Source organism: Mobula birostris, chromosome 9 (genome assembly GCF_030028105.1).
Source record: "Mobula birostris isolate sMobBir1 chromosome 9, sMobBir1.hap1, whole genome shotgun sequence".
NCBI lineage: Eukaryota > Metazoa > Chordata > Chondrichthyes > Myliobatiformes > Myliobatidae > Mobula > Mobula birostris.
In genome coordinates, this window is record NC_092378.1 from 155,449,446 (window position 1) to 155,476,588 (window position 27,143).

The 27,143-nt window shown below is 43.6% G+C and overlaps 2 protein-coding genes across 4 annotated transcripts in view; one reads left to right on the forward strand and one right to left on the reverse strand.

Moving 5' to 3' along the window:
- The window catches only part of ift140 (intraflagellar transport 140 homolog (Chlamydomonas)), a 232,275-nt gene that overhangs the window by 162,766 nt on the left and 42,366 nt on the right, over positions 1-27,143 (reverse strand). Inside the window, exons 12-14 of the mRNA XM_072269234.1 lie at positions 25,553-25,644; positions 16,915-17,042; positions 3,895-4,012 (exon numbers count right to left, since the gene is read on the reverse strand). Of these exons, the coding sequence (XP_072125335.1) occupies positions 3,895-4,012; positions 16,915-17,042; positions 25,553-25,644 (338 nt within the window). The remainder of the gene's footprint in view (positions 1-3,894; positions 4,013-16,914; positions 17,043-25,552; positions 25,645-27,143) is intronic.
- The window catches only part of tmem204 (transmembrane protein 204), a 146,153-nt gene that overhangs the window by 88,331 nt on the left and 30,679 nt on the right, over positions 1-27,143 (forward strand). The gene's annotated exons all lie outside the window — the stretch shown is intronic.

The following is a 27,143-nucleotide window of genomic DNA, read 5'->3' on the forward strand; positions in this document are numbered from 1 at the left end:
ATCCAGCCTGTCATTCTGCTGATCGAACACTGGAGGGCAGCACCGATGGGAGAGGCTAGGCCCTAACCCAGGGCGCAAGTCACGCTACAGCCTCTCCTCGCCTGGACTGCAACAGCAGGCAAGCACGCGGCTTGAGGTCCTGTCCTTGCTGCAACCGAGGCCGCACAGCTCGCCTGCTGTCTGGTGTGCCACCAAACAAGGGAAAGAGGCCTGCGGGATCTTACATTATCAATGTCCAACATGGTCTTGCGATCACAAGAGAAACGTCCAAGACAGTCATCCACAGTTACACTGAACACCATCTTCGCGCACCAAATCTGATGCCGTCCTATAGCAGGCAGCCAACACAGTCTGCACCCAGTCCAGCACCTGTGCCAATGAGCAGCTCACTGTTGGGGCAGACCTGCACCAACCCAGGTTCTTGGAGTCCATTATTGTCTTGCTATCGTAAAAAAGACATTTAACTAAACACCTTTGGTTGGCCCCCGAGAGGTCGCTAGAACACATCGCCATCTTATGGAAATCTCGATATTTATTGCTTATTTACTTATTAGGTTTTTTTGTATTGGCATATTTTGTTGTCTTTTGCACATTGGTTGTTTGTCCATCCTGTTTGGTGCAGACTTTCATTGATTCTATTGTGTATCTTGGGCTTACTGTGTACGTCCACAAGAAAATGAATCTCAGGGAATGTATATGGTGACATACGTGTACTTTGAACTTTGAGTAAAGCAGCAGGAAGCACAGCACAAAAGAGAGAAGACTTGCATTTATATAAAACCTCATCTCTCAGAAATCCAAAGGATTTGAGATATGTGTAGCAACACTTTGATCATTTTATACCAGGGATCCCCAACCTTTTCTGCACTGCGGACCGGTTTAATATTGACAATATTCTTGTGGACCAGCCAACTGGGGGGGGGGGGGTGTGGGTAGGGTTGCCAATGAACAACAGTAGCAGTCAAATACATTGTTTACCCAGAAGACTACAATGACCATGAAGCCTTGCGCGGGCACCAATACGCATGTGCGTTGTGACCTGCCGATTCCACCCCCCCGCCCCCGCCAAGCAAATCCTTTTTGGCGATTCTGTTCGTGGGGGGGGGGGGGGGTGTTAATCACTACCGAAATATAGGTGATAAGTTGGTAATACACTCAATTTTGTTTCTAAAAGGGGTTATCTAACGACTTTAATATTAAACATACAGCGCATATTTTCCTCCCATGGATATAATGATAAGTCAATTATCAGGGGAGCTTGAAGTGTTTAACAAACTTCCAGTAGAAGTGGCAGAAGCAGGCTCGATATGATCATTTAAAGAAAAATTGGATAGGTATATGGACAGGAAAGGAATGGAGGGTTATGGGCTGAGTGCAGGTCGGCGGGACTAGGTGAGAGTAGCGCTCGGCACGGACTTGAAGGGCCGAGATGGCCTGTTTCCGTGCTGTAATTGTTATATGGTTATATAGGTCACTTATAAGTCAATAGCATCATAACATTTTAAGTAATATTTGGATATTAAATGCACAGCACATATTTTCCCCGTATGAACATATAAAATCATTGCAACACACCAATATCGCTGAATCAGTGGGAGCCCTGGGCTTGTTTCCCTGCAACAACACCGCCCTGTCGAGGGGTGATGGGAGACAGTGATACTTGAACGGGGTTCCTTATATCCAGACTATTCCGCAGTTTAGTTTTCGTTGCATTCATCGCAGAAAACTCCGCTTCGTAGAAAAATGTTGGAAATGAAAGCAACGTTTTCAATGCTTTCGTGGCTATCTCAGGATATTTAGCCTTGACTTTGATCCAAAATGCCGACAGAGATGTTATGTCAAACATACTTTTCAGCCCGTCATTTGCAAGCTCGAGGAGTTGATCGCCTTCCCGCTTTGACACGGATGACGCGCGGGTCATGACCTCGCATGCGTAATGGCTGATCAGTGGCCGTGACAGGGAATGAGGAAAGGTGCAGCTGACCAAATCATATCGCTTCCTCGCGGCCCAGTAGCGCATGCTCTGCGGCCCGGTACCGGTCCGTGGCCCGGTGGTTGGGGACCGCTATTTTATACTAACCAGACTCCATTTTTTTCTGTTCTAATTGTTTTTTTCCGTCTTGTAAAAGCAGTGTAATTTGTGTTTTTCTTGTCAATGCTGCTTATCTGATGCCATGTGTCTATGATACTGTTGCAAGTAAGCTTTTCATTGCACCTCTGCATATATGGACATTTTTATGACATTAAACTCAACTTTGATATTGAGAAAATTTCTGAAGCATGTGGGACATTAGCAAATACAGCAGGAACTCTGCACCTCAGTGACTCAGTGATCTATTAATGAAAGGAAGAAATTCAAATTCTTCTTAACAGCCCACTGCAACTCCTTAGCAGATGATGATAGCCCAACCAATGTACAGCTCTTATGTAAGAGTGCTTGTTAGACTATGGGATGGATTTGCTGGCTGCTGCGAGATTACAGACATCGTCTGCCATGGAGAAGCTTGGTTCATGGCTATATCTGAATGGTGGAATTAAATATCCTGGTATACTACATGTTGCCCGTGTTTTTATTTAAATGTATTGCTGGATAGCCTCATGTTGATGAGCACTTTGAGCGTTCTGACGTGGAGGAGTTTGGTTCTTGGCAATATCTGCACGGTGGAATTGAATGTATTGGTGTAACTACATATTGCCCCTGGTAGGCCTGTGTTTTTATTTATATATATCATTGGATATCCCCATTTTCTGATGTGCAAACTTTTAACTTACAAACAACTTTCAGCAAAGGAAACCCTGTTGTTTTGCAGCAGCAGTACAGTGCAATACATAAAATACGGGTGCCATGATCGCATAGCAATCAGTACAACACTATTACAACTCGGGGCGTCAGAGTTCAAATCCAATGTCATCTGTAAGATATTTGTACGTCCCCCCTGTGGAAACTATGGTTTTCTCTGGGTGCTCATGTTTCCTCCCACAGTTCAAAGACAATTCAATTGGTAGGTTAATCGGTAATTGCAAATTGTCTCAGGATTAGGCTAGGGTTAAATCCGGGGTTGCAGGGTGGTACGGCTCGATAAATAAATAAACGTAATTTACAATTACAATAAATAAATAGTGTAAAAGATGAACAGCAAGGTAGTTTTCATGGACCATTCAGAGAGCTCACTGTGGAGGGGAAGAAGTTGTTCCTAAACCCTGGGGAGGATCTGCATACAGCCAGGACAAACTGCAGTAGAAATTTCACATTTATTATGTACTCTGACCCCCCCTCCTTCTTAACTTTAGCAGAACAGTGGAGTTTGACTGGTTTTATTTAGACGTGTTGTTGTTGCAGAGTAATTTGGTTAACTTGTACTCCCAGGGAGAGTTTGTGAAGGGTAGGCTTACACTCCTACAGACAGATCCATTACCTCCTCGCCAGTAAACAAGATTCCTGGCAAAGAGTGCACGATTGTGGAATCACCCCTTATATTAAATAAATTGTGAAAATAATCTCCTGCACTTCAAAAATGTAGCAGTTAGCAAATCTCTTTATAGTGCTAGCGATTGGGGTTCAATTCCTGCCACTGTTTGCATGTTCTCCCCATGACTGTGTGGGATTTCTCCAGCTGCTCCGCTCTCCGTCAACATTTCAAAGACGTACAGGTTAGTGGTAGTGGATTGTGGGCATGCTATACTGGCACTGGGATGTGTGGCGACAACTGTGAGTTGCTCCCAGCACATCATCGTTTTGTGTTGGTCATTGATGCACACGATGCAGTTCACCATGTGTTTCAATATACAGTATATGTGATGTGTGAATCTTATCAAAATGGTAATCTTTATGTCACTGTACCACCGTGTTATGATTCAGCTACATCGGCAGGTGCATTTGCAGTCAGCACTTACCTTTGTGAAGAGAATGCTGATGTTATTCCCATTGGAACTGCACTTCACCGATGTGATGCTCCCCAGATTAGGGATGTGCTCAGCCAGGTTCTTAGTGTTGCTGTGAGGCTTTGCTTCCCTGTGGAAGAGAGGGATTTTCAGTTCAGGGAATCCTCGAGCCTGAACAAATGAAGAGCAGAAGCTCCTTTGAGGTCAACAGACACCAGCACAGCGCATCATTAAGCCCAAGAAGGAAACTTCACTTACCCCAATACTGAACTGTTCCGACAACCTGTGCATTCTTTTCATTCACCCCATCACTGAATTGTTCTCACAACCTGTGAACACGTTTCAATCACCCCAACACTGAACTGTTCCCACACCTATGGTCTCTTTTTGAACGAACTCTTCATCGCATGTTTGCAATATTTGTTGCTTATTTATTTATTATTATTATTTTGGGTTTTTTTGTTTCTTTGTATTTTCTGTCAATGCCCACAAGAAAATGAATCTCAGGGTTGTGTATGGTGACATACATGTAACTTTGATAATAAATTTTACTTTGAACCTTGAAGTAGCACAGAGAGAAGTTGGGAAAGTTGGATCAGCCCAATCTTAATTGAATGGTACAGTAGGCTCCTTGGGCCAAATCATCCACTCCTTGCTGTTTCATTTTTAAATCTTTTTTATTAATTATTATTGAAGACCAACAAAAAAAATACATTAAAGTAATCAAGTCAACATGTCAATATGTACAATGAGGAATTAAATTACCGAATAACTGATTAACAAAGCTAAACAATATATCAATAATAATATGAAAAAATAAAGTGTTAAGAATATTTTTTGGGGAAAAAAAGAAAGGAAAAAAAGAACCCCCGCTAACTAAAACAAAAAAAAACCCGCTCACAAAAAAACCCCATTTGGAGCACAACCCCAGAGCCATACGCCATACAAGCTTCCATAAAAGAAAAACATCAATCTGCCAACCAAATCCATTTAAACAAGAATCAGAAGGAAACCATCTTAATTAACTCAAATCAGATGTTAGTAGCGGGCAAAAGAACCCTACCTTTTCTCAAAGTCAAATTGAGGATCAAAAGTTCAACTTCTGATTTTTTCCAAACTGAGACATAGCATCACCTGAGAGAACCATTGTATCAAAGTGGGAGCAGAAGCATCTTTCCATTTCAGTAAAATAGCCCTTCTGGCCAATAATGTAACAAATGCAATTATATGTTGGTCTGATATTGAAATATTTTGGATATATTGAGGGATTATACCAAACAAAACTGTCAATTTATTAGGTTGTAATTAATTTTGGAGGTCTTGCTCTGCCTAATTTAAGAATGTACTATTGGGCTGTTAATATACATTATATGTGTTCCTGGTTATATTGGGCTAATAAAAATGAACGACCACCTTGGGCTGATTTGTAATTGAAAGCTGTGAAACAGTTTTACTTAACCTCGTTATTAGGAGCCTCTTCACCTGTACAACTGGCCAAAATTTCTAAACTAAATTTATATCCTATGACTAAGCAGTCATTACAAATTTGGTACTAGTTTCGTAATTTTTTTAATCTTAGTTTACAGGTGTCCCCCGCTTTTCAAACGTTCGCTTTATGAAACCTCACTGTTACGAAAGACCTACATTAGCACCGTTTTCGCTTTCAGAAGGTGTTTTCACTGTTACAAAAAAAATCAGCAGGCGATAAAAAATCAGCACCCCCGGATTCGGAACAGCATTGCTTTAACACGTGCCTGTGAGCAGCCGTTTGCAAGATGAGTTCTGAGGTATTGGAAAAGCCTGAAAGAACTCATAAGGGTGTTACACTTAGCGTAAAACTAGACATAATTAAGCGTTTCGATCGTGGTGAACGAAGTAAGGACAAACACGAGGAATTCTGCAGATGCTGGAAATTCAAGCAACACACATCAAAGTTGCTGGTGAACGCAGTAGGCCAGGCAGCAACTTTGATGTGTGTTGCTTGAAGTAAAGACAAAGTGAGTTTGGCTTGTGGAAGCTGACGAAGATGATGTTGAAGAGGTTTTGGGATCCCATGACCAAGAACTGATAGATGAAGAGCTGATGCAATTGGAAGAGGAAAGGATAACAATTAAAACCGAATGAGTAATGATAAAGTACAACTTTAATTTTGAAAGGGTACGTCGGTTTAGGGCATATTTGCAAGATGGTTTGAGTCCTTACAAAGAACTGTATGATCTAAAAATGCGTGAGGCTCAGCAGTCAAGCAAGCCTTCCATATTAGCCACATTAGACGACGAACCTCGACCTTCGACATCGAGGCGGGCAGAGATAGAAGAAGATGAGCCGCCTGCTCTAACGGAAACAGACGACAAGATGCCACCCCAGTGTCCCACCACCCCGCGATTCACGGAGAATGCAGCGGTAGCTGGGAGGCACACAGCACATCTTTAAGAAAAGAGCCGAAATAAACATGCTAATTAATTAGGTGCCGCCCCACACATAAATGTCGGCCCAGATCAGAGGCGATGCAATCGGCAATGATCTGGGGCGACAATTATGTGTCGGGCGGCACCTAATTAATTAGCATGTTTATTTTGGCTCTTTTCTTAAAGATGTGCTGTGTGCCTCCCGGCTACCGCTGCATGCTTCGCGGCAATGTATCAGTCGGCGGCCTGGAGGGTGGGGGCCACTGCACTACCCAAACTCCGACAAGTCTAACACACCATCACCAGTGTGCTCCGTGCTTTCCCAACTCCGGTAAGTGATATTACACTGTACATACATTATTTCTACTTTATATCGGCTGCATATTTTTATGTGTTATTTGGTATGATTTGGCAGCTTCATAGCTTAAAGGTTACTGGAGAGCGCTCGCACCGTGTTTTTGCCGAGAGCGCTTGCGTGAGATTTTCTGCTGAGAGCGCTTGCATGAGATTTTCACTTCGGCGAACAGTGCCGGCATGATTGTGGAAAAGTATTTCTACTTTACTTAGGCTGTGTATTCATCATATCACTCCTGCTTTTACTATATGTTACTGTTATTTTAGGTTTTATGTGTTATTTGGCATGATTTGGTAGGTTATTTTTGGGTCTGCAAACGCTCGCAAAATTTTCCCATATAAATAAATGGTAATTACTTCTTCGCTTTACATTTCAGCTTACGAACCGTTTCATAGGAACGTTCTGCCTTCGGATGGCGGGGGAAACCTGTAATTTATTGGAATTATTTATTTAAACCTTCATTAAGTGATCCTACCTTTTCTCTTTGGAGGAATAAAGGAGTCTATTCTTTCATGGACCTGTTCCAAGAAGGCCGATTGCTGTCTTTTGAGAAATTAGTAACTAAATACTCTCTCTCATACTCACATTTCTTGCAATATCTTCAGGTCAGACATTTCTTACAAGAATATTTAAGTAATTTTCCATATATACAGGATTCTGACCTGTTAGACACTATTTTAAAAATGAACCCTTTAGTGGAAGGTTTTATTGGGAAAATTTATATTTTATTGTTACAACAGTACAAGTACCCTTCACCTAAGATTAAACAAGATTGGGAAAGAGAGCTTAACATGACCTTGAAAACAGAGGATAGGTTGCGAATTTTGAAGTTGGTTAATTCTTCTTCAATTTGTGCTAGTCACTCTTTAATTCCATTTAAAATTGTACATCGTACTATTTGACAAAGGAGAGACTGTCTAAAATATTTCCTAATGTTGATAGTCAGTGTGATAGATGTAAAACTGAGACAGCTACATTGACACATACGTTTTGGTCGTGTTCTGTATTGAAACAGTTTTGGAAATCTATTTTCTCTACAATTTCTAAAGCTTTAAAAATTAATTTACAACCTCCTTTCTTTTTATAGTTTAATTACAGGTCTCCACTTACCAAATAGGTTTACTACACCACATATTACGAGATGCAGCAGACAAATCAAAAGTTAAAGAGTTTAAGGAATGTCTGCTTCTTTAAAATGTTTTCAGCCTTCCCCAGCTTTAGGAGCTGTCCAAATCAGACTGCTTGAATCCTACATCCAAAACTTGTAGTAATTTGGGTTTAAAGTGACAATAGAAATATTGAGCCAATGATCAGTATTCAAACATTGGAAGAAGCTCTCTGTACTAAACCCACTTTATCTACTTCTCTTATCTTATACACCTCTACCTCAGCGGCTTGATTGAGGCATAACTGCGCAAGCGCATGGACGTCAGCGAGTTTGACCAACAGGAAGGATTTAAAAGACAGCTTTATAGAGCAGGCGCTAGAGGAGTGGGCGTAGGAGTAGAGGGGGACAGAATAGGAGGGCTTTGGTTCATCGGGGCTTCGGCAATAACAGTTCGCAGCAACTTGTGAGGAGTTGGAAGTATATATCTGTGAGGCCGGTGTTCTGTACTGGGTGTCAGATGTGGGATGTCCAGGAGACTCCCAGACTCCCAGCCTCCCAGATGGCCACATCTGTGCCAGGTCTGTTGAATTGGCCCTCCTTAGGGACCGGATTAGTAATCTAAAGATGCAGCTCGATGACCTTCATCTGGTCAGGGAAGGTAAGGAGGTGATAGAGAGGAGCTATAGGCAGGTAGTCACACCAGGGCCTGGGGAGACAGATAAGTGGGTAACAGTCAGGAGAGGGAAGGCCAAGAGTCAGACACGAGAGAGTACCCCTGTAGCTGTCCCCCTGAACAATAAGTACTCCTGTTTGAGTACTGTTGGGGGGACGACCTACCTGGGGGAAACAACACTGGTACAGAGTCTGGCCCTGTGGCTCAGAAGGATAGGGAAAGGAAGAGGATGGCAGCAGTGATAGGGAACCCTATAGTTTGGGGGTCAAACAGGCGATTCTGTGGATGTAGGAAAGAAACACGGATGGTAGTTTACCTCCAAGGTGCCAGGGTCTGGGATGTTTCTGATCACGTCCACAATATTCTGAAGTGGGAAGGTGAACAGCCAGAGGTCATGGTACATATTGGTACCAACAACTTAGGTAGGAAAAAGGAGCAGGTCCTGAAAACAGACTACAGGGAGCTAGGAAGGAAGTTGAGAAGCAAGACCTCAAAGGTGGTAATCTCGGGATTGCTACCTATGAACATAGAACATAACATAGAATAGTACAGGCCCTTTGGCCCACAATGTTATGCTGACCCTTAAACCCTGCCTCCCATATAACCCTCCACCTTAAATTCCTCCATATACCTGTCAAGTAGTCTCTTAAATTTCACTAGTGTATCTGCCTCCACCACTGACCCAGGCAGTGCATTCCACGCACCAACCACTCTCTGAGTAAAAAACCTTCCTCTAATATCCCCCTTGAACTTCCCACCCCTTACCTTAAAGCCATGTCCTCTTGTATTGAGCAGTGGTGCCCTGGGGAAGAGGCGCTGGCTATGCACTCTATCTGTTCCTCTTAATATCTTGTATACCTCTATCATGTCTCCTCTCATCCTCCTTCTCTCCAAAGAGTAAAGCCCTAGCTCCCTTACTCCCTGATCATAATGCATACTCTCTAAACCAGGCAGCATCCTGGTAAATCTCCTCTGTACCCTTTCCAATGCTTCCACGTCCTTCCTATAGTGAGGCGACCAGAACTGGTCACAATACTACAAGTGTGGCCTAACCAGAGTTTTATAGAACTGCATCATTACTGCACGACGCTTAAACTCTATCCCACGACTTATGAAAGCTAACACCCCATAAGCTTTCTTAACTACCCTATCCACCTGTTAGGCAACTTTCAGGGATCTGTGGACATGTACGCTGAGATCCCTCTGCTCCTCCACAGTACCAAGTATCCTGACATTTACTTTGTACTCTGCCTTGGAGTTTGTCCTTCCAAAGTGTACCACCTCACACTTCTCCGGGTTGAACTCCATCTCCCACTTCTCAGCCCACTTCTGCATCCTATCAATGCCTTTCTGCAATCTTCGACAATCCTCTACACTATCCACAACACCACCAACCTTTGTAACGTCTGCAAACTTGCCAACCCACCCTTCTACCCCCACATCCAGGTAGTTAATAAAAATCACGAAAAGTAGAGGTCCTAGAACAGATCCTTGTGGGACACCACTAGTCACAATCCTCCAATCTGAATGTACTCCCTCCACCACCACCCTCTGCCTTCTGCAGGCAAGCAATTCTGAATCCACCTGGCCAAAATTCCCTGGACCCCATGCCTTCTGACTTTCTGAATAAGCCTACCATGTGGAACCTTGTCAAATGCCTTACTAAAATCCTCATAGATCACATCCACTGCACTACCCTCATCTATATGCCTGGTTACCTCCTCAAAGAACTCTATCAGGCTTGTTAGGCACGATCTGCCCTTCACAAAGCCATGCTGACTGTCCCTGATCAGACCATGATTCTCTAAATGCCCAGAGATCCTATCTCTAAGGATCTTTTCCAACAGCTTTCCCACCAGAGACGTAAGGCTCACTGGTCTATAATTACCCGGACTATCCCTACTACCTTTTTTGAACAAGGGGATAACATTTCACCTCCCTCCAATCATCCGGTACCATTCCTGTGGACGAGGACATAAAGATCCTAGCCACAGGCTCAGTAAGCTCTTCCTTCGCGTCGTGGAGCTGCCTGGGTAATATTCCATCAGGCCCCAGGGACTCATCTATCCTAATGTATTTTAACAACTCCAACACCTCCTCTCCCTTAATATCAGCATGCTCCAGAACATCATCTCACTCATATTGTCCTCACCGTCATCAAGTTCCCTCTCATTGGTGAATACCGAAGAGAAGTATTCATTGAGGACCTCGCTCACTTCCACAGCCTCCAGGCACATCTTCCCACCTTTATCTCTAATCGGTCCTACCTTCACTCCTGTCACCTTTCTGTTCTGCACATAATTGAAGAATGCCTTGGGGTTTTCCTTTACCCTACTCGCCAAGGCCTTCTCATGCCCCCTTCTTGCTCTTCTCAGCCCTTTCTTAAGCTCCTTTCTTGCTATCCTATATTCCTCAATAGACCCAACTGATCCTTGCTTCCTAAACCTCATGTACGCTGCTTTCTTCCACCTGACTAGATTTTCCTCCTCACCTGTCACCCATGGTTCCTTCACCCTACCATCCTTTCTGTTCCTCACTGGGGCAAATTTATCCCTAACATCCTGCAAGAGATCCCTAAACATCGACCACATGTCCATAGTACATTTCCCTGCAAAAACATCATCCCAATTCACACTCGCAAGTTCTATGCCACACAACAGTGAGTATAGGAATAGAGTGAGGTGGAGGATAAATGTGTGGCTGAGAGATTGGAGCAGGGGGCAGGGATTCAGATTTCTGAATCATTGAGACCTTTTTAGGGGCAGGTGTGACCTGTACAAAAAGGACGAGTTGCACTTGAATCCCGGGGGACCAATATCCTGGCAGGGCGGTTTGCTAAGGCTATTGTGGAGAGTTTAAACTAGAATTCCTGGGGGTGGAAACCGAACTGAAGAGACGCAGGAAGGGGCGGTTGGCTCACAAATAGAGAAAGCTTGGAGACAGTGTGAGAGGGAGGATAGGCAGATGATAGAGGGATGTGCTCAGGCTGATGATCTGAGATGTGTCTCTATTTTAATGCAAGAAGCATCATGAACGAGGCGGATGAGCTTAGAGCGTGGATCAGTACTTGGAGCTATGATGTTGTGGCCATTACAGAGACTTGGATGGCTCAGGGGCAGGAATGGTTACTTAAAGTGCCAGTCTTCAGATGTTTCAGAAAGGACAGGGAGAAGGCAAAAGAGGTGGGGGCGTGGTACTGTTGATTAGAGATAGCATCATGGCTGCAGAAAAGGAGGAAGTCATGGAAGGATTGTCTATGGAGTCTCTGCTAACTTCCATCCACAACAGGAAGGGGTCAATAACTCTACCGGGTGTTTTTTTATAGACCACCCGATAGAAACAGGGACATTGAGGAGCAGATAGGGAGACAGATTTTGGAAAGGTGTAATAATAACAGGGAAGTTGTGGTGGGAGATTTTAATTTCCCAAATACTGATTGGCATCTTCCTCGAACAAGGGGTTCAGATGGGGTGGAGTTTGTTAGGCATGTTCAGGAAGGTTTCTTGACACAGTATGTAGATAAGCCTACAACAGGAGAGGCTGTACTTGATCTAGTATTGGGAAACGAACCTGGTCAGGTGTCAGGTCTCTCAGCGGGAAAGCATTTTGGAGATAGTGATCATAATTCTATCTCCTTTATCACTGCATTGGAGAGGGATAGTAACAGACAAGTTAGGAAAGCGTTTAATTGGAGTAAAGGGAAATATGAAGCTATCAGGCAGGAACTTGGAAATATAAATTGGAAACAGATGTTCTCAGGGAAATGTATGGCAGAAATATGGCAAATGTTCAGGGGATAGTTGTGTGACGTTCTGCATAGGTACACTCCAATGAGACAGGAAAAGGATGGTAGGATACAGGAACTGTGGTGTAGAAAGGCTGCTGAAAACCTAGTCAAGAAGAAAAGCTTACGAAAGGTTCAAAAAAAAGGTAATGATAGAGATCTAGAAAAAGATAAGGTTAGCAGGAAGGAGCTTAATAATGAAATTAGGAGAGCAAGAAGGGGCCATGAGAAGGCATTGGCGAGCAGGATTAAGGAAAACCCCAAGGCATTCTACAAGTATGTGAAGAGCAAGAGGATAAGACATGAGAGACTAGGACCAATCAAGTGTGACAGTGGAAAAGTATGTACGGAACCAGAAGAGATAGCAAAGGTATTTAATGAATATTTTGCTTCAGTATTCACTACGGAAAAGGATCTTGGCGATTGTAGGGATGAATTACAGTGGACTGAAAAGCTCGAGCATGTAGACATTAAGGAAGAGGATGCGCTGGAGCTTTTGGAAAGCATCAAGTTGGATAAGTCTTCAGGACCGGATGAGATGTACACCAGGCTACTGTGGGAGACGAGGGAGGAGATTGCTAATCTAGCAATGATCTTTGCATCATCAACGGGGACGGGAGAGGTTCCGGAGGATTGGAAGGTTGTGGATGTTGTTCCCTTATTCAAGAAAGGGAGTAGAGATAGCCCAGGATATTATAGACCAGTTGCGTCTTACTTCAGTGATTGGTAAGTTGATGGAGAAGATCCTGAGAGGCAGGATTTATGAACATTTGGAGGGGTATAATATGATTAGGAATAGTCAGCATGGCTTTGTCAAGGGCAGGTCATGCCTTACAAGCCTGATTGAATTTTTTGAGGATGTTACTAAACACATTGATGAAGGTAGAGCAGTAGATGTAGTGTATATGGACTTCAGCAAGGCATTTGATAAGGTACCCCATGCAAGGCTTATTGAGAAAATGAGGAGGCATGGGATCCAAGGGGACATTGCTTTGTGGATCCAGAACTGGCTTGTCCACAGAAGGCAAAGACTGGTTATAGATGGGTCATATTCTGCATGGAGGTCAGTGACCAGTGGTGTGCCTCAGGGATCTGTTCTGGGACCTCTTCTCTTCATAATTTTTATAAATGACCCTAATGAGGAAGTGGAGGGATGGGTTAGTAAATTTGCTGATGACACAAAGGTTGGGGGTGTTGTGGATAGTGTGGAGGGCTGTCAGAGGTTACAGCGGGTCATTGATAGGATGCAAACCTGGGCTGAGAAGTGACAGATGAAGTTCAACCCAGATAAGTGTGGGGTGGTTCATTTTGGTAGGACAAATATGATGACAGAATATAGTATTAATGGTAAGACTCTTGGCAGTGTGGAGGATCAGAGGGATCTTGGGGTCCGAGTCCATAGGACACTCAAAGCTGCTGCGCATGTTGACTGTGTGGTTAAGAAGGCATACGGTGCATTGGCCTTCATCAACTGCGGAACTGAGTTTAAGAGCCAAGAGGTAATGTTATAGCTGTATTGGACCCTGGTCAGACCCCACGGAGTACTGTGCTCAGTTCTGGTCACCTCACTACAGGAAAGATGTGGAAACTATAGAAAGGGTGCAGAGGAGATTTACAAGGATGTTGCCTGGATTGGGGAGCATGCCCTATGAGAATAGGTTGAATGAACTCGGCCTTTTCTCCTTGGAGCGACGGAGGATGAGAGGTGACCTGATAAAGGTGTATAAGATGATGAGAGGCATTGATCATGTGGATAGCCAGATGCTCTTCCCCAGGGCTGAAATGGCTAGCACGAGAGGGCACATTTTTAAGGTGCCTGGAAGTAGGTACAGAGGAGATGTCAGGGGTAAGTTGTTGTTGTTGTTGTTGTTTTTTAACGCAGAGAGTGGTGGGTGTGTGGAATGGGCTGCCGGCAATGGTGGTGGAGGCAGATACAATAGGGTCTTTTAAGAGACTCCTGGATAGGTAAATGGAGCTTAGAAAAATAGAGGGCTACGGGTAACCCTAGGTAATTTGTAAAATAAGTACATGTTTGACACAGCATCATGGGCCGAAGGACCTGTATTGTGCTGCAGGTTTTCTATGTTTCTACCAAGTCACCTCTCAGCTTCCTTCACTCCAAAGAGAAAAATCCTAGCTCACTCAACCTTTCTTTGTAAGACATGGTCTCTAGTCCAGACAGCATCCTGGTAAATCTCCTCTACACCCTCTCTAAAGCTTCCACATCCTTCCTATAATGAGGTAATCAGAACAGAACAGAATATTCCAATTGTGGTCTAACCAGGTTTATAGAGCTACATGCAACATTACCTCAGGGTTCTTGAACTCAATCCCTTTAATAATGAAGGTCACCACACCATACATCTTCTAAATCACCCTTTGAACTTGTGTGGCAACCTTGAGTGATCTACGGACGTGTACTCTAAGTACCTCCACAGTGCTGAGTTATCTCCAGTTCTTCCTTCACATGTGAGGCTAAACAGTGAGTCCCGCAAAGGCGATAAACACAAACAGCATTCCAACTAAGTTCCATTACATGACAATCAGGAAAAGAAAACCGGTGCATATGCAATGCCTTTCATGACCTCAGGATGTCCTAAAGCTCCTTTTACAGCCAACTAACAACAATTGAAATAAATTATACAGCCTAGATTATGGTCTCACAATAGAGTAGAATGCAAACCCATAACTGGCCTACATCAAAGGCAAGTGTGCCACCGACTGAGACAGAGCAATGTAATGTTAGATATTGTTTACAAAGCCCGTGACCCTCATAGTTGTTGTATCTTTACCACATCTCAAATGTAACCAGAACAACTCCAGACTATAAACAGAAAGGAAGTGAGAGCCTGTGAATTCTGATAACTGTCTTTGGCCCTGCTTCAATGGGTAACCTTCTGTTTCAGACCTGCTCAGTCTGTGTACAATGACTCACGTCAACTGCACAATAAATCTTAGCACGGTGTTTCTGTGCACAGTGGCCACAGAACGTGGTCTGGGTAACAGGACTTGAAGTTAAGTCAGGCACATAATTAAATAAATTACTTTTAAAAAAGAAATAATTTTAAGACAGATATTGCAGACCAAATATTGCATTAGCACTTAGCAGCTAATGGGTACTCATTCAAATTTCAAAGTAAATTTATTATCAAAGTACATATATGTCACCATATACGACCCTGAGATTCATTTTTTGTGGGCGTTGTGGGGACAATGTATTTGCAGATGAGACAGATATGGGATGTAGAAGGTAATGTTGAAGGAATATATAGCTCTGGCATTTGTCTGATTATATATTGCATCCAATGAAGACAACATCTTTAGCTACTGGATAGATGTGCAAACGGTGATTAGTTAAAGATAGGTTAGTGGGGTAATGTAATCGTGATGGGGGCAGTATAGTTAGGGGAACGGATACACTTCACTTTGATCGAGCTTAGAACATTACAGCACGGTACTGACCCTTCAGCCCATGAATTTGTGTTGACTCTTTATCCTATTCTAAAATCATCTAACCCTTCCCTCTGACTGACCCCTCCACGTGCCTAAGAGATTCTAAAATGCTCCCTGAAGTATCTGCCTCACCACCATCCCTGGCAGAGTGTTCCAAGCACTCAGCACTCTCTGTGTAAAAACAGAGCAACCCTGATATCTCCCCTACACTTTCCTCCAATCACCTTAAAATAATGCCCCACTGTATTAGCTATTTCTGCCCTGAAGAAAATATCCACTTGATCTCTGCCTCTGATCATCTTATACATTTTATCATGAGCCCAGTCCAGAAGATTTTGTGCCTGCTCAGTATCATGTTTAAGGACATTTCCATAAGGCTGGACAGGGACTTCTGGAGCAGGCGGGGAAAGTTCTGGTTGATCCACATGGGAACCAATGGATTAGACAGGAAAAGGGGGTTCTGCTGAAGGAATACAAACAGCAAGGATCAAAATGACAGATTACATCATGTACTATTAGATCAGCAACACACATAAAATGCTGGAGGAACTCAGCAGGCCAGGCAGCACCTATGAAAAAAGAGTAAACAGTCAATGCTTTGGACTGAGACCCTGATGAAGGGTCTCGGCCCAAACGTAGACTGTTTACTCTTTCCCATAGATGCTGCCAAGCCTGCTAAGTTCTTCTAGCATTTTGTGTGTGTTGCTTTGGATTTCCAGCAGCTGCAGATTTTCTTGTGTTTGTGATTCGGCTAATAAGATTAGATCAGTTTATTGTCATATACTCCAGAGGGTAATGAAATTCCTATGGATTTATTTAGCGATACAACATGGTGTCAGCCCTTCCGGCAACCCGCAACCCTGATTAAGCCTCATCTAGTCATGGGTCATGGGACAATTTACAATGACCAGTTAACCCACCCGTCTTGTGACTGTGAGAGGAAACAGAAATACCTGGAGAAAACCCACACGTTCCACAGGGAGGATGTACAGAGACTCCTTACAGAATGATGCTAGAATTAAGCTGCCCCGAGCTGTAATAGCATTGCACTAACCGGTACGCTGCCTTGTCAATACGACACTTACAGAATAAATTTATTTTTTTAAAAGTTCACTTATTTTCAACAGTACTTCACACACTTGTCCATTGTTCAAAAACAGAGCCACCTCAACATAAGGACGTGACCCCATGTGAGGTTTTAAAAATTAATCCCACTGAGTTTAATTCCATTGTCAGGATTATGTACAATACCTGCGGGAGAGGTCGAAGACCTTTACATGAGCATTGTCTGTCCCCACAACCAGGAAGTTCCCACAGGTCTGAAGATGACATGGGTTTCCCTCTGTCTCACTGAACACAAGCAGCTGCTTAACTGTACCCTGAAATAGAGAATACACTCAGAACGGCTGGTAAATAGCAAAAGGCAGCAGAGATCACAGAGGTAATACAGCAGCTTCCCATTCATTCTTTTTTAATTTATTTACAGATACAGCACGAAACAGGCCCTTCCAGCCCAATAAGCTGCACCATCCAGCAAACCACTGGTTTAACCCTAGCCTAATCATATGACAGTTTACAATGACTACCTAACCTACCAACCAGTACGTCTTTGGACTGTGGGAGGAAACCAGAGCACCCGGAGGAAACCTACGTGGTCACAGGGAGAACGTACAAGCTCCTTACAGAAGGCACCTGAATTGAACTCTGAACCGCAGAATGCCCTGCGCTTTGATAACCATTACGCTATCATAGTGTTCCTTTATTGCGTTGATACTCTGAACTACAAGCATCTTTCTTAACCAAGTATTTCCTTCTACCTGAACTCTGATGTGGATATTTCCTTGCAACATTAGTTTTTACCTTTCTTTTGGTGTTTTTACATTTGTACCATACATCCCAAACCCCAATATGCTCATCATCCTATAGCACCAGTGGGGAATTTAAATCCATGAATTATCGCTGAATCTCTTCCCTGCCCTGACCTGGGGTAGAACATCGCACTGGGCACTACAGTAACAAAGCAGTCAGTGCATAGCTATTACAATTCGGGGTGTCGAAGTTCGGAGATCAATTCTGACGTGACTTTTATGACTTAAGCATTCTTTTTATTTTACTCGTGCACAAGGAGAACAGCACGGCCTATCAACTACACTGTTCTGAAGCTAGAACAGAAAAATGCTGTTCTTTTTATAAAGGATTGACATATCAGTTATGGTTATTGACCATTGGTAAATTGTATATATTTGAATTCCTTGCTTCCAGGATCAATTGCCATTCATAATTCAGCTGTTAAGTCAATTGAAGCTTCAGGCAGACAGCTGATGACATTTTGAAGTTAGTAAAGAATCTGGCACTCACTATTGTGTAAAGGGGCACTATGTCTGAGGAAGATTTTTCTGGAAAAGTCTCACTATAGCCTCACTCACCTGGCTTGCATACACACTACCACAGTCACCCCTCGCATCTCCTCTGTGGTAAGCAGAGGTGTCTCCGGCAGTCTGTCTCACTTCATTACAACTGCCCAGGTTATCCTTGCCTGGATGTTCCCTTTAACCCTTGCCTTATTGCAACTTCCACACCACATTGCAAAGTCTTACTGGTTAAGGCTAGCAAGTTGTGGGCATGCCATGTTGCCATATTTCCGGCGGGGGGGGGGGGGAGAGCGAATTAACTTATTTACAGTGATATTTTGGTTTCTGTGCTGTGTGTGATAAGTTTTGTGGGTGCACCATAGTCCGGAGGAATATTGTTTTGTTTGGTTGTATTTATGTATAGTCAGATGTCAATGGACTTGAACTTGTGTCAGGTTCTCACCCTTCCTTGGACCTTCAACTCTTCAACTGCAGTTGCTCCTGCTCCTGCTCCTAAGCTGCAGCCAATTAACAGAAGGCAACAAAAATCAAGAATTCTCTTGTCTATGCTTCGTTCTCCAAGTAACATAATGAAGCACAATCACTGGGGGAGCTCCAGCAGGAGGTCAACTTAAATACATCTGAACCAGGTTTAATGTCACTGTTGTTCTGCAGCATCAGTACAGTGTAATCAATATATTAAAATATTTACCATAAGTTTCAATAAGAAATGGGCCGGACAGCAGTGTGGTGGCATCAGCATTGGACTCCTAGGTGGATGGTCCAGAGTTCGAATCTGGCTGGGCCCTAACCTGGTGGCAATCTACTTCCATATATTGCCACAAAAAAACCCTATGGACAACTACACTATACATAGGGTCTCCATGTCGACAGCGAGAGAGGAGGAGAGGAGCTGTTCCTAACATTTTGAATATGTGTATTCAGGCTCCTCCCTGATGGTAGTAATGAGAAGAGGGTATGTTCTGGATGGTGGGGGTCCTTAATGATGAATGCTGCCTTTTTGAGGTAATGCCTTTTGAAGATGTCCTCAGTAGTAGGGAGATTAATGCCCACACTGGAGCTGGCTAAGTTTACAACAATCTGCAACTTTTTCTGATCCCATACATTGGTGCTTTCATACCAGGAGGTGACGTAACCAGTTAGAATGCTCTCCATGGTACATCTGTAGAAATGTGTTCATCTTTGGTGACGTACCAATTCCTCTCAAACTCCTCATGCAACAGCGCTACTGGTAAGCCTTCTTCGTTTCAGTATGTTGGGTCCAGGTTGGATCCGTTCAGATGCTGACACCCAGGAACTTGAAGCCACTTGTCGACTGCAGGATGAATTTGTTGACAGTGCAGTTAATCCTTGGTTGTTCATGCTTCTCCAACAGAAATAGGGGGAACGCGTTCCTGACAACTGGCTATTCCTCTTATCTTGTGAAATAAATATCTCATTGTTGGAGCAAGGATGATCCTCAACATACTAGGCCACACATTATATTAAAATATTTCTATTTTGTTTAATTATTAGTGTTCTGGCACCCAGAGGAAACCCACGTGCAAGAGGGAAGGAATGTACAAACTTGCTTACAGAAGACATTGGAATTGAACTCTAAACTCTGACACCCAAACTGTAATAGCATCATGCTAACTGCTACTCTACCATGGTGCTGTGCACACCAGCTGTGGAAATGGTAGTTAAGTATTACCTGTTGTTACACTGGAAAGTACAAAGCCTTTGAGGCAGCTGGTGAAGATGTTTTCAGTGTTGGGATTCTAGCACATGGTGAAGAGTAGTGAGTGATGGCATTATTAGCACTGTAGTGAACAAGAAGTGTGCAAAACACCACTAACTATTCAAACTCAAAAGTGTTTTATCTTTTTTTGTATTTGCACAGTTTGTCTTTTACACAAGGGTTGTTGCTCCCTCTTTGTTGTGTGTGGTTTTTCATTGATTCCATTTTGTTTCTTTGTACTTACTGTGAATGCTTGCAAGGAACTGAATCTCTGAGTTGCATACGGTGACATGTAAATGCACTTTGATAACAAATTTACTTTAAACTTTGAAGTTTATGGTTATATGCACAGGTACACATAAGCACAGGTGCAATATTTTCCAACTCAAACAGAGAAATTTACTGGTAATTGAAAGGGGCCAGTTTAGAAAGACAAAATCAATGCTAGGCATATAGCTAGGTACTGAACTACTGTGCTGCCAATCAAAAAACACATCTGAAAACATGAAATAAAAACAGATAAAAATTTCGATGAAGAGGCATTGACTGTTTCTCACGGCAGGGTTCCTGTCTCAGCTGCATGGTCTGTCCAGCATTTTCTGCTCCAACTCTGAAAGCTTGGGTATAAAGTCGAGGTAAGTAACAGACAACAGCAAGTTGTGCTGGTTTGTTGCTGGGGCTGGAGGAAGGTGAATAGCACCATCTCCTGGAATTATTTCTCAGGCCATCACTTTTTTGATCTATATCAAAGACAATGACATGAAAGGGCAAACGGCAATTTCCAAATTTCCATTTGACACAAACTCAGAATTGTGAACTGCAAAGAAGATTGTGATACTACGTTACTGAAGCATAAGGAGAGGCATTTAGAATGGGCAGACACATGGAAGACAAACTTTAATCAAGGTCAAGCTTCAACTTTGCTCACTGTATACTATACATTTACATGTATTACGAATTTGCTGTGGAGTGTTGGTGCGACATGCAACAAAAACATTCAACAAATATGAAGAATAAAGGGAAAGGGGAGGGTGAGTAACCCATACAAAATGCTGGAGGAACTCGGCAGGTCAGGCAACATGGATAGAGGGGAATAAACAGTTGATGTTTCAGGCTGAGACCCTGGAAAGGAAGGGGGCAGGAGCAAGAATGAGGTGAGGGGAAAGGGAGGAGTACAAGCGGCAGGTGAGGAACAAGGTGTGTGGCTGGAGCGGAGAGATGAAGTAAGAAGCTGGGAGGTAATAGATGAAGACGTAAAGGGATGAAGGAGAAATCTGATAGCAGAGAAAAGCAGCTGGTTTTCAGCAAGAGATGCAGTAGAAACATTCCTGTACAGATCTGGAGCAGAGCTTGAAACAGCAGCCAGTTTTCAGCAAGAGTCTCAGATTGGACAGGAGCACAGAAGTGCTCCCGCGCAGGTCTGGAGTGGAGCTTGAAACAGCAGCCAGTTTTCAGTGGAAGTCTTTGATTGGACAGTGGCACAGATGCAGCAGAAGTGTTCTCATGCAGTTCTTGAGCGGAGCTTGAAAAACCCAGTCTCCATAAAAGAAAGGTACCATCGAGCAGAGCATTCATCGTCGGAGTGGTAAGGCTTTGGCTCAAATGGCATCGGCAAAAACAGGCAGAGGCAAGGTAAGTAGGCAAGTTTATTTCTTTTTCTGAAACCACACTTGAAAGAATAGGGGGTATGTCTGCAGGTGCAGTGTTCTGTTCTGGGTGTCAGATGTGGGATTTCCGGGAGGCACCTAGCCTCCCCAAGGACCACATCTGCACCAGGTGCATTGAGATGCAGCTCCTTAGAGACCATGTTAGGGAACTGGATGACCTTTGGCTTGTTACTGAAAGTGAGGAGGTGATAGACAGGAGTTGCAGGGAGGGAGTCACTGCAAGGCTACAGGAGACAAATAAACGGGTGACTATCAAGAGAAGGAAAGGAGAATGTAAGATAGTGAAGAGCACCCCTGTGGCCGGCCCCTGAACAATAAGTACTGAGTATATTTTGAGTACCTTTGGGGGGAGCGACCTAACTGGAGCAGCAACAGTGGCTATGCCTCTGCCACTGAGTCTGGTCCTGTGGCTCAGAAGGGTAGGGAACCGAAGAGGATAGCAGCAGTAATCAGGGACTCTATAGTTAGGGGGATAGATAGGTGATTCTGTGGACATGAAAAAGAAACATTGATGGTAGTTTGCTTCCCAGGTGCCAGGGTCCATGATGTTTCTGAACATGTCCACAATATCCTGAAAAGGGAGGACAAACAGCCAGAAGACGTGGTTTATATTGGTACCAATGACACGTGTATAAAAAGGGAGGAGGTCCTGAAAAAAAGATGACAAAGAGTTTGGGAAGAAGGCGAGAAACAGGACCTCAAGGGTAGTAAACTTGGGATTGCTGCCTGTGCCACGCGACCGGGAGGATAGGAATAGAATGAGGTGGCAAATAAATGCATGGCTGAAGAATTGGAGCAGGGAGCAGGATTCAGATTTTTGGATCATTGGGACCTCTTTTGGGGGAGGTGTGATCTGTACTAAAGGGATGGGTTGCACTTAAATCCGAGGGAGACCAATATCCTTGTGGGCAGGTTTGCTAAAACTGCTGGGAGTGGTTTAATTTAATATAGCGGCGGAATGGGAACCAGTATGACAGAGCTGAGGATGAGTCAGCAGGTTTACAAGTAGATGATGGGTGTAACATGAATGTAAGGAAAGACAGACCAATGATTGGGTACAAATGCAGACAGAGCAGAGTTACATTGTAACACAGAGGCAAAATTCAAAAGTGCAAAGAATACAGGACTAAATGCGTGTAGTATTCAGAATAAGGTGATAAACTTGTGGTGCAATTATAGATTGGTTGGTATGATGTTGTGGGCATCATTGAGTCATGCTGAAAGGTAGTCATAGTTGGGAGCTTAATATCAAAGGATATATATTTTGTATCGAAACGAGGGGCAAGAAGGCATAGGTGGTCATGTGGTTCTGTTGGTCAGAGATGGAATTACATCTTTAGAAAGAGGTGACATAGGGTCAGAGAATGTTGAATCTTTGTGGGTGGAGTTAAGAAACTGCAAAGGGAAAAAAAAATTTATGGAAATCATACATAGGCCTCCAAATAGTAGCCAAGATGTGGGGTTAAGATTGCAGAGGGAGCTGGAAAGGGCATGTAATAAGGGTACCCTCACAATTGTATGCAAAGGGATTAGGAATATCAGGTTGGTGTCAGATCACAAGAGAGGGAATTTGCTGAATGCCTACGAGACAGATTTTTAGAGCAGCTTGTTCTTGAGCCAACTCAGGGAAAGGCTATCTTAGATTGGGTGTTCTGTAATAATCCAGATTTTGTTAGGGAAAGGAACCCCTAGGAGGCATTGATCATACTGCTGGTGAGGCAGTAATGGGGGGGGGGGGCGGGGGGAGACAAAGAAATGACAGATGAACTTAATGGGTACTCTGCATCATTCTTCACTGTGGAATACATGAGCAGAGTGCCAGAGGTCCGTGAGTGTCAGGGAGCAGGAGTGAGTGCCATTGCTATTACAAAGGAAAAAGTGCTCGGTAAACTCGAAGGTCTTGAGGTGGATAAGTTACCTGGACCAGATGGACTGCATCCCAGAGTTCTGAGAGGTGGTGCTGAAGAGACAGCAGACGCATTGGTCATGACCTTTCAAGAATCGCTTGATTCTGGCATGGTCTCAGAGGACTGGAAAATTGTAAGTGTCATTCCACTCTTTAAGAAGGGAGGAAAGCAAAAGAAAGGAAATTATAGGCCTGTTAGCCTAACCTCAGTAGTTGGAAAAGTGTTGGAGTCTATTATTAAGGATAAGGTTTTAGGGTACTTGGAGACTAATGATAAAATAAGTGAAAGTCAGCATGGTTTCTGTAAAGGGAAATCTTGCCAAACAAATCTGTTAGAGTTCTTTGAGGAAGTAACAAGTAGGGTGGACAAAGGAGAGACAGTGGATATTATTTACTTGGATTTTCAGATGGCATTTGATAAGGTGCCAAATGAGGCAACTTATCAAGATAAAATCCCATGGCATTACAGGAAAGATACTGGTATGGACAGAGGAATGGCTGACAGGCAGGAGGCAACAAGTGGTGTTCCTCAGAGGTCAGTATGGGCCCGCTACTTTTCACATTGTTTGTCAGTGATTAAGATAATGGAATTTATGGCTTTCTGGCAAAGTTTGCAGATGATACAAAGATAGGTGGAGAGGTAGGTAGTGCTGAGGAAGCAATGAAATAGCAGCAGGAATTAGACAAATTGGAAGAATGGGCAAAAAAGTGGCAAATGGCAGTGTTGGGAAATGTATGATAATGCATTTTGGCAAAAGGCACAGAAGTGTAAACTATTATCTAAATGGGGGAGGAAATTCAAACACCAGAGGTGCAAAGAGACTTGGGAGTCCTCATGCAAGACTCCTGGAAGGTAAATCTACAGGTTGAGTCTGTGGTAAAGAAGGCAAATGCAACTTTTTCATTAATTTCAAGAGGAAAGTAAAATATAAAAACAAGGTGATAATGCTGAGGCTTTATAAAACACTGGTCAGGCCGCACTTGGAGTATTGGCAACGATTTTGGGCCCCATATCTCAGAAAGGATGTGTTGTCATTGAAGAGAGTCCAGAGGAGGTTCACAGGGATGATACCAGGAATGAAGGGGTTAATATACAAGGAGCATTTGGCAGCTTTGGGCCTGTACTCACTGGAATTTAGAAGAATGCGTGGGGATCTCATTGAAACCTATCAAATGTTGAATGGACTAGATAAGATGGATGTGGAGAGGATGTTTCCTATGGTAGGGGTGTCCAGAACTAGAGGGCACCCTTTAGATCAGAGGTAAGGAGGAAGTTTTTTAGCCAGAGAATCCGTGGAATGCTCTGCCACAGATGGCTGTGGAGGCCAAGACCGTGGGTATATTTAAAGTGAAAATTGAGTTTCTTGATCGGTCAGGACATCATAGGATATGGCGAGAAGCTAGGTGTATGGGGTTGAGTGGGATCCAGGATTAGCCATGATGTAATGGCAGAGCAGACTTGATGGGCTGAAAAGTCTAATTCTGCTTCTATGTCTTATGCTCTTATGGAGAGGAGAGTGGACCATGGGAGAAAGGGAAGGAGAAAGGGCAACAGAAGGAGGTGATAAGCAGGTGGGGAGAAGAGAAGTGGTCAGAGGGGAACGATAATGGTTAGCATTCTAAAATAAGTACAGAAGCAAAGGGAAATTTCCTTTTGCATAGCATGTAGTTGGTGTCTGGAAGTCCTGATGTCAAGGCCCATTGACCGGAGTCCTGGGTCTGCAAATCTCTGTCAGTCGTGCCGTAGTCGAATCCAAAAGGAGCTGGAAGATGCAGAAGTCAGCCTGTCCTGGGGTTAGAGGTCTGTGTATGTGTTGTGGGTGGGAGGCAGGATCGGGGCTTGTTATGCCATTGCTTGTTGTGTTCTGTGTTGCTCTGCTGAACACTGTGGGTATGTAATGTTGGCACCAGGAGTGTGGTGCCTCTTGTGGGATGCCCACAGCACATCCTGGGGTGCATTGTTTGTTAGTACAAATGATACATTTCATTGCATGTTTCTTGGATAAAGATATGGTGGAGAATATTTTTCAAGGCTAAAGAAAAAGGGGAAAAGCCTGGAGAGTTGTTCTGGCATTGAGATGGCTTCCTTCTGTGCTGTAAACATTCTGTGATTCTACTACCACAACACCAACACTACAGGGCAAATGATAAAGACAAGAGATTCTGGAAAATGCTGAAGGAGCTCAGGACTGATCAAGGTTCTCGGTCCTTTTCTTACACTTACCTGCAGAGTACGAACTTGCACACGGTTTGGCTCCACAGTGTAAATGCTCTCCTCGTGGACAGCCACAACACGGGAAGCACAAGGAAATGAACCTGGAACAATACCAGCAGTTCACATCGGCTCCATTAACAGTGCAAACAAAAAGCTGTGCTTAATTAACACAGATATAGCAAATGTTTAGGAAAGTAAATGGTAAGTTAACCATGACTGGCAAGGAATTAGAGTACAACTTAAAATGTATTATTTAGAGATACAGTACAGAACAGGCCCTTCTGGCCCAACGAGCCGTGCCACCCAGTAACCCACCTATCTAACCCTGGCCTAATCATGGGACAATTTACAAAGACCAATTAACCTACTAACCCATATGTCTTTGGACTGTGGGAGAAAACCAAACTGTCCAGAGGAAACCCATGCCGTTCATGGGGAGAACGTACAAACTCCTTACAGATGGCACCAGAATTCAACTCCAAAACTCCTAAACCTCTGAGCTGTAATAGTGTTGCGCTAATCACCATACTGCTGTTACACCCTATTGAAATCTTTCAGCAGGCACATTGGGCTCGATGAGAAGATACCTGAAGCACTATGTATAGCTTCTTATCTTGAGGTTCAATGGATTAATGGGAGGTGCATCCAAAGAGGTACAATTTTAAAAAATGAGTCCATACTCATTTACTGGAGTATTTCTTAAAGTCGATTCCATTGAAATGTACACATTTCTTGAAAACACTTTTCCTTGCTTGAGAGCTAGAAGCAGGGCTCATGTTCTCCATACGACCAGAATACCAGATACATAGGAGCAGAATTACATCACTCAGCCCATCATGTCTGCTCCATTTCCATCATGGCTGACTATTACTTCTCAATCCCCTCTCTGTAGTGCACCAATACGGTGGTTTTGTCATACTCGTATTCCCCCAACCTGGAACACCTAACAATCAAATTCTGCCCATCCTATTTATCAAGAGAATTCTTCTCCATGATCCTGACCACAGTTTTATCACCATCGGATGACTGTAATCAGAGACTGAGGACTGCATGATGCCATCACCAAACAAGAAACAGTCCATCCCGATGCATTTCAAATCATAGTCAGAGATTTCAACTAAGTTTGTTTGAAGAAAACCCTGCCCAATTACCATCAGCACATAACTGGAAGCACCAGAGATCCCAACAGACTACACCACCGTTATATAAAGGAATACCTACCATTCCATGCCCAGACTGCATTTCAGGAAATCTGATAACTTGGCTGTCCTTCTCCTACCTGTACACAGGCAGAGGTTGAAGAGACGGCTCCAGAGGTTAGGACAATAAGAGGTGGTCGCAAGAGACAACTTGTACTCCCTCCCCTTCACCACCACCCTCCACCTTCTTATTGTGGATTCTGCCCCCTTCCTTTCTAGTTCTGATGAAGGGTCTCAGCCCAACCGTCAATTCCTCTCCATAGATGTTGCCTGACTGCTGAGTTCCTCCAGCATTTTGTGTGTGGTGCTAGGGTGGTGGGGGGGCAAACTGTAGATTTAAGGGAAGAATATAAAAGGGATATTAGGGCCAACTTTATTACAGAGGGTGGTGACCACAGGAA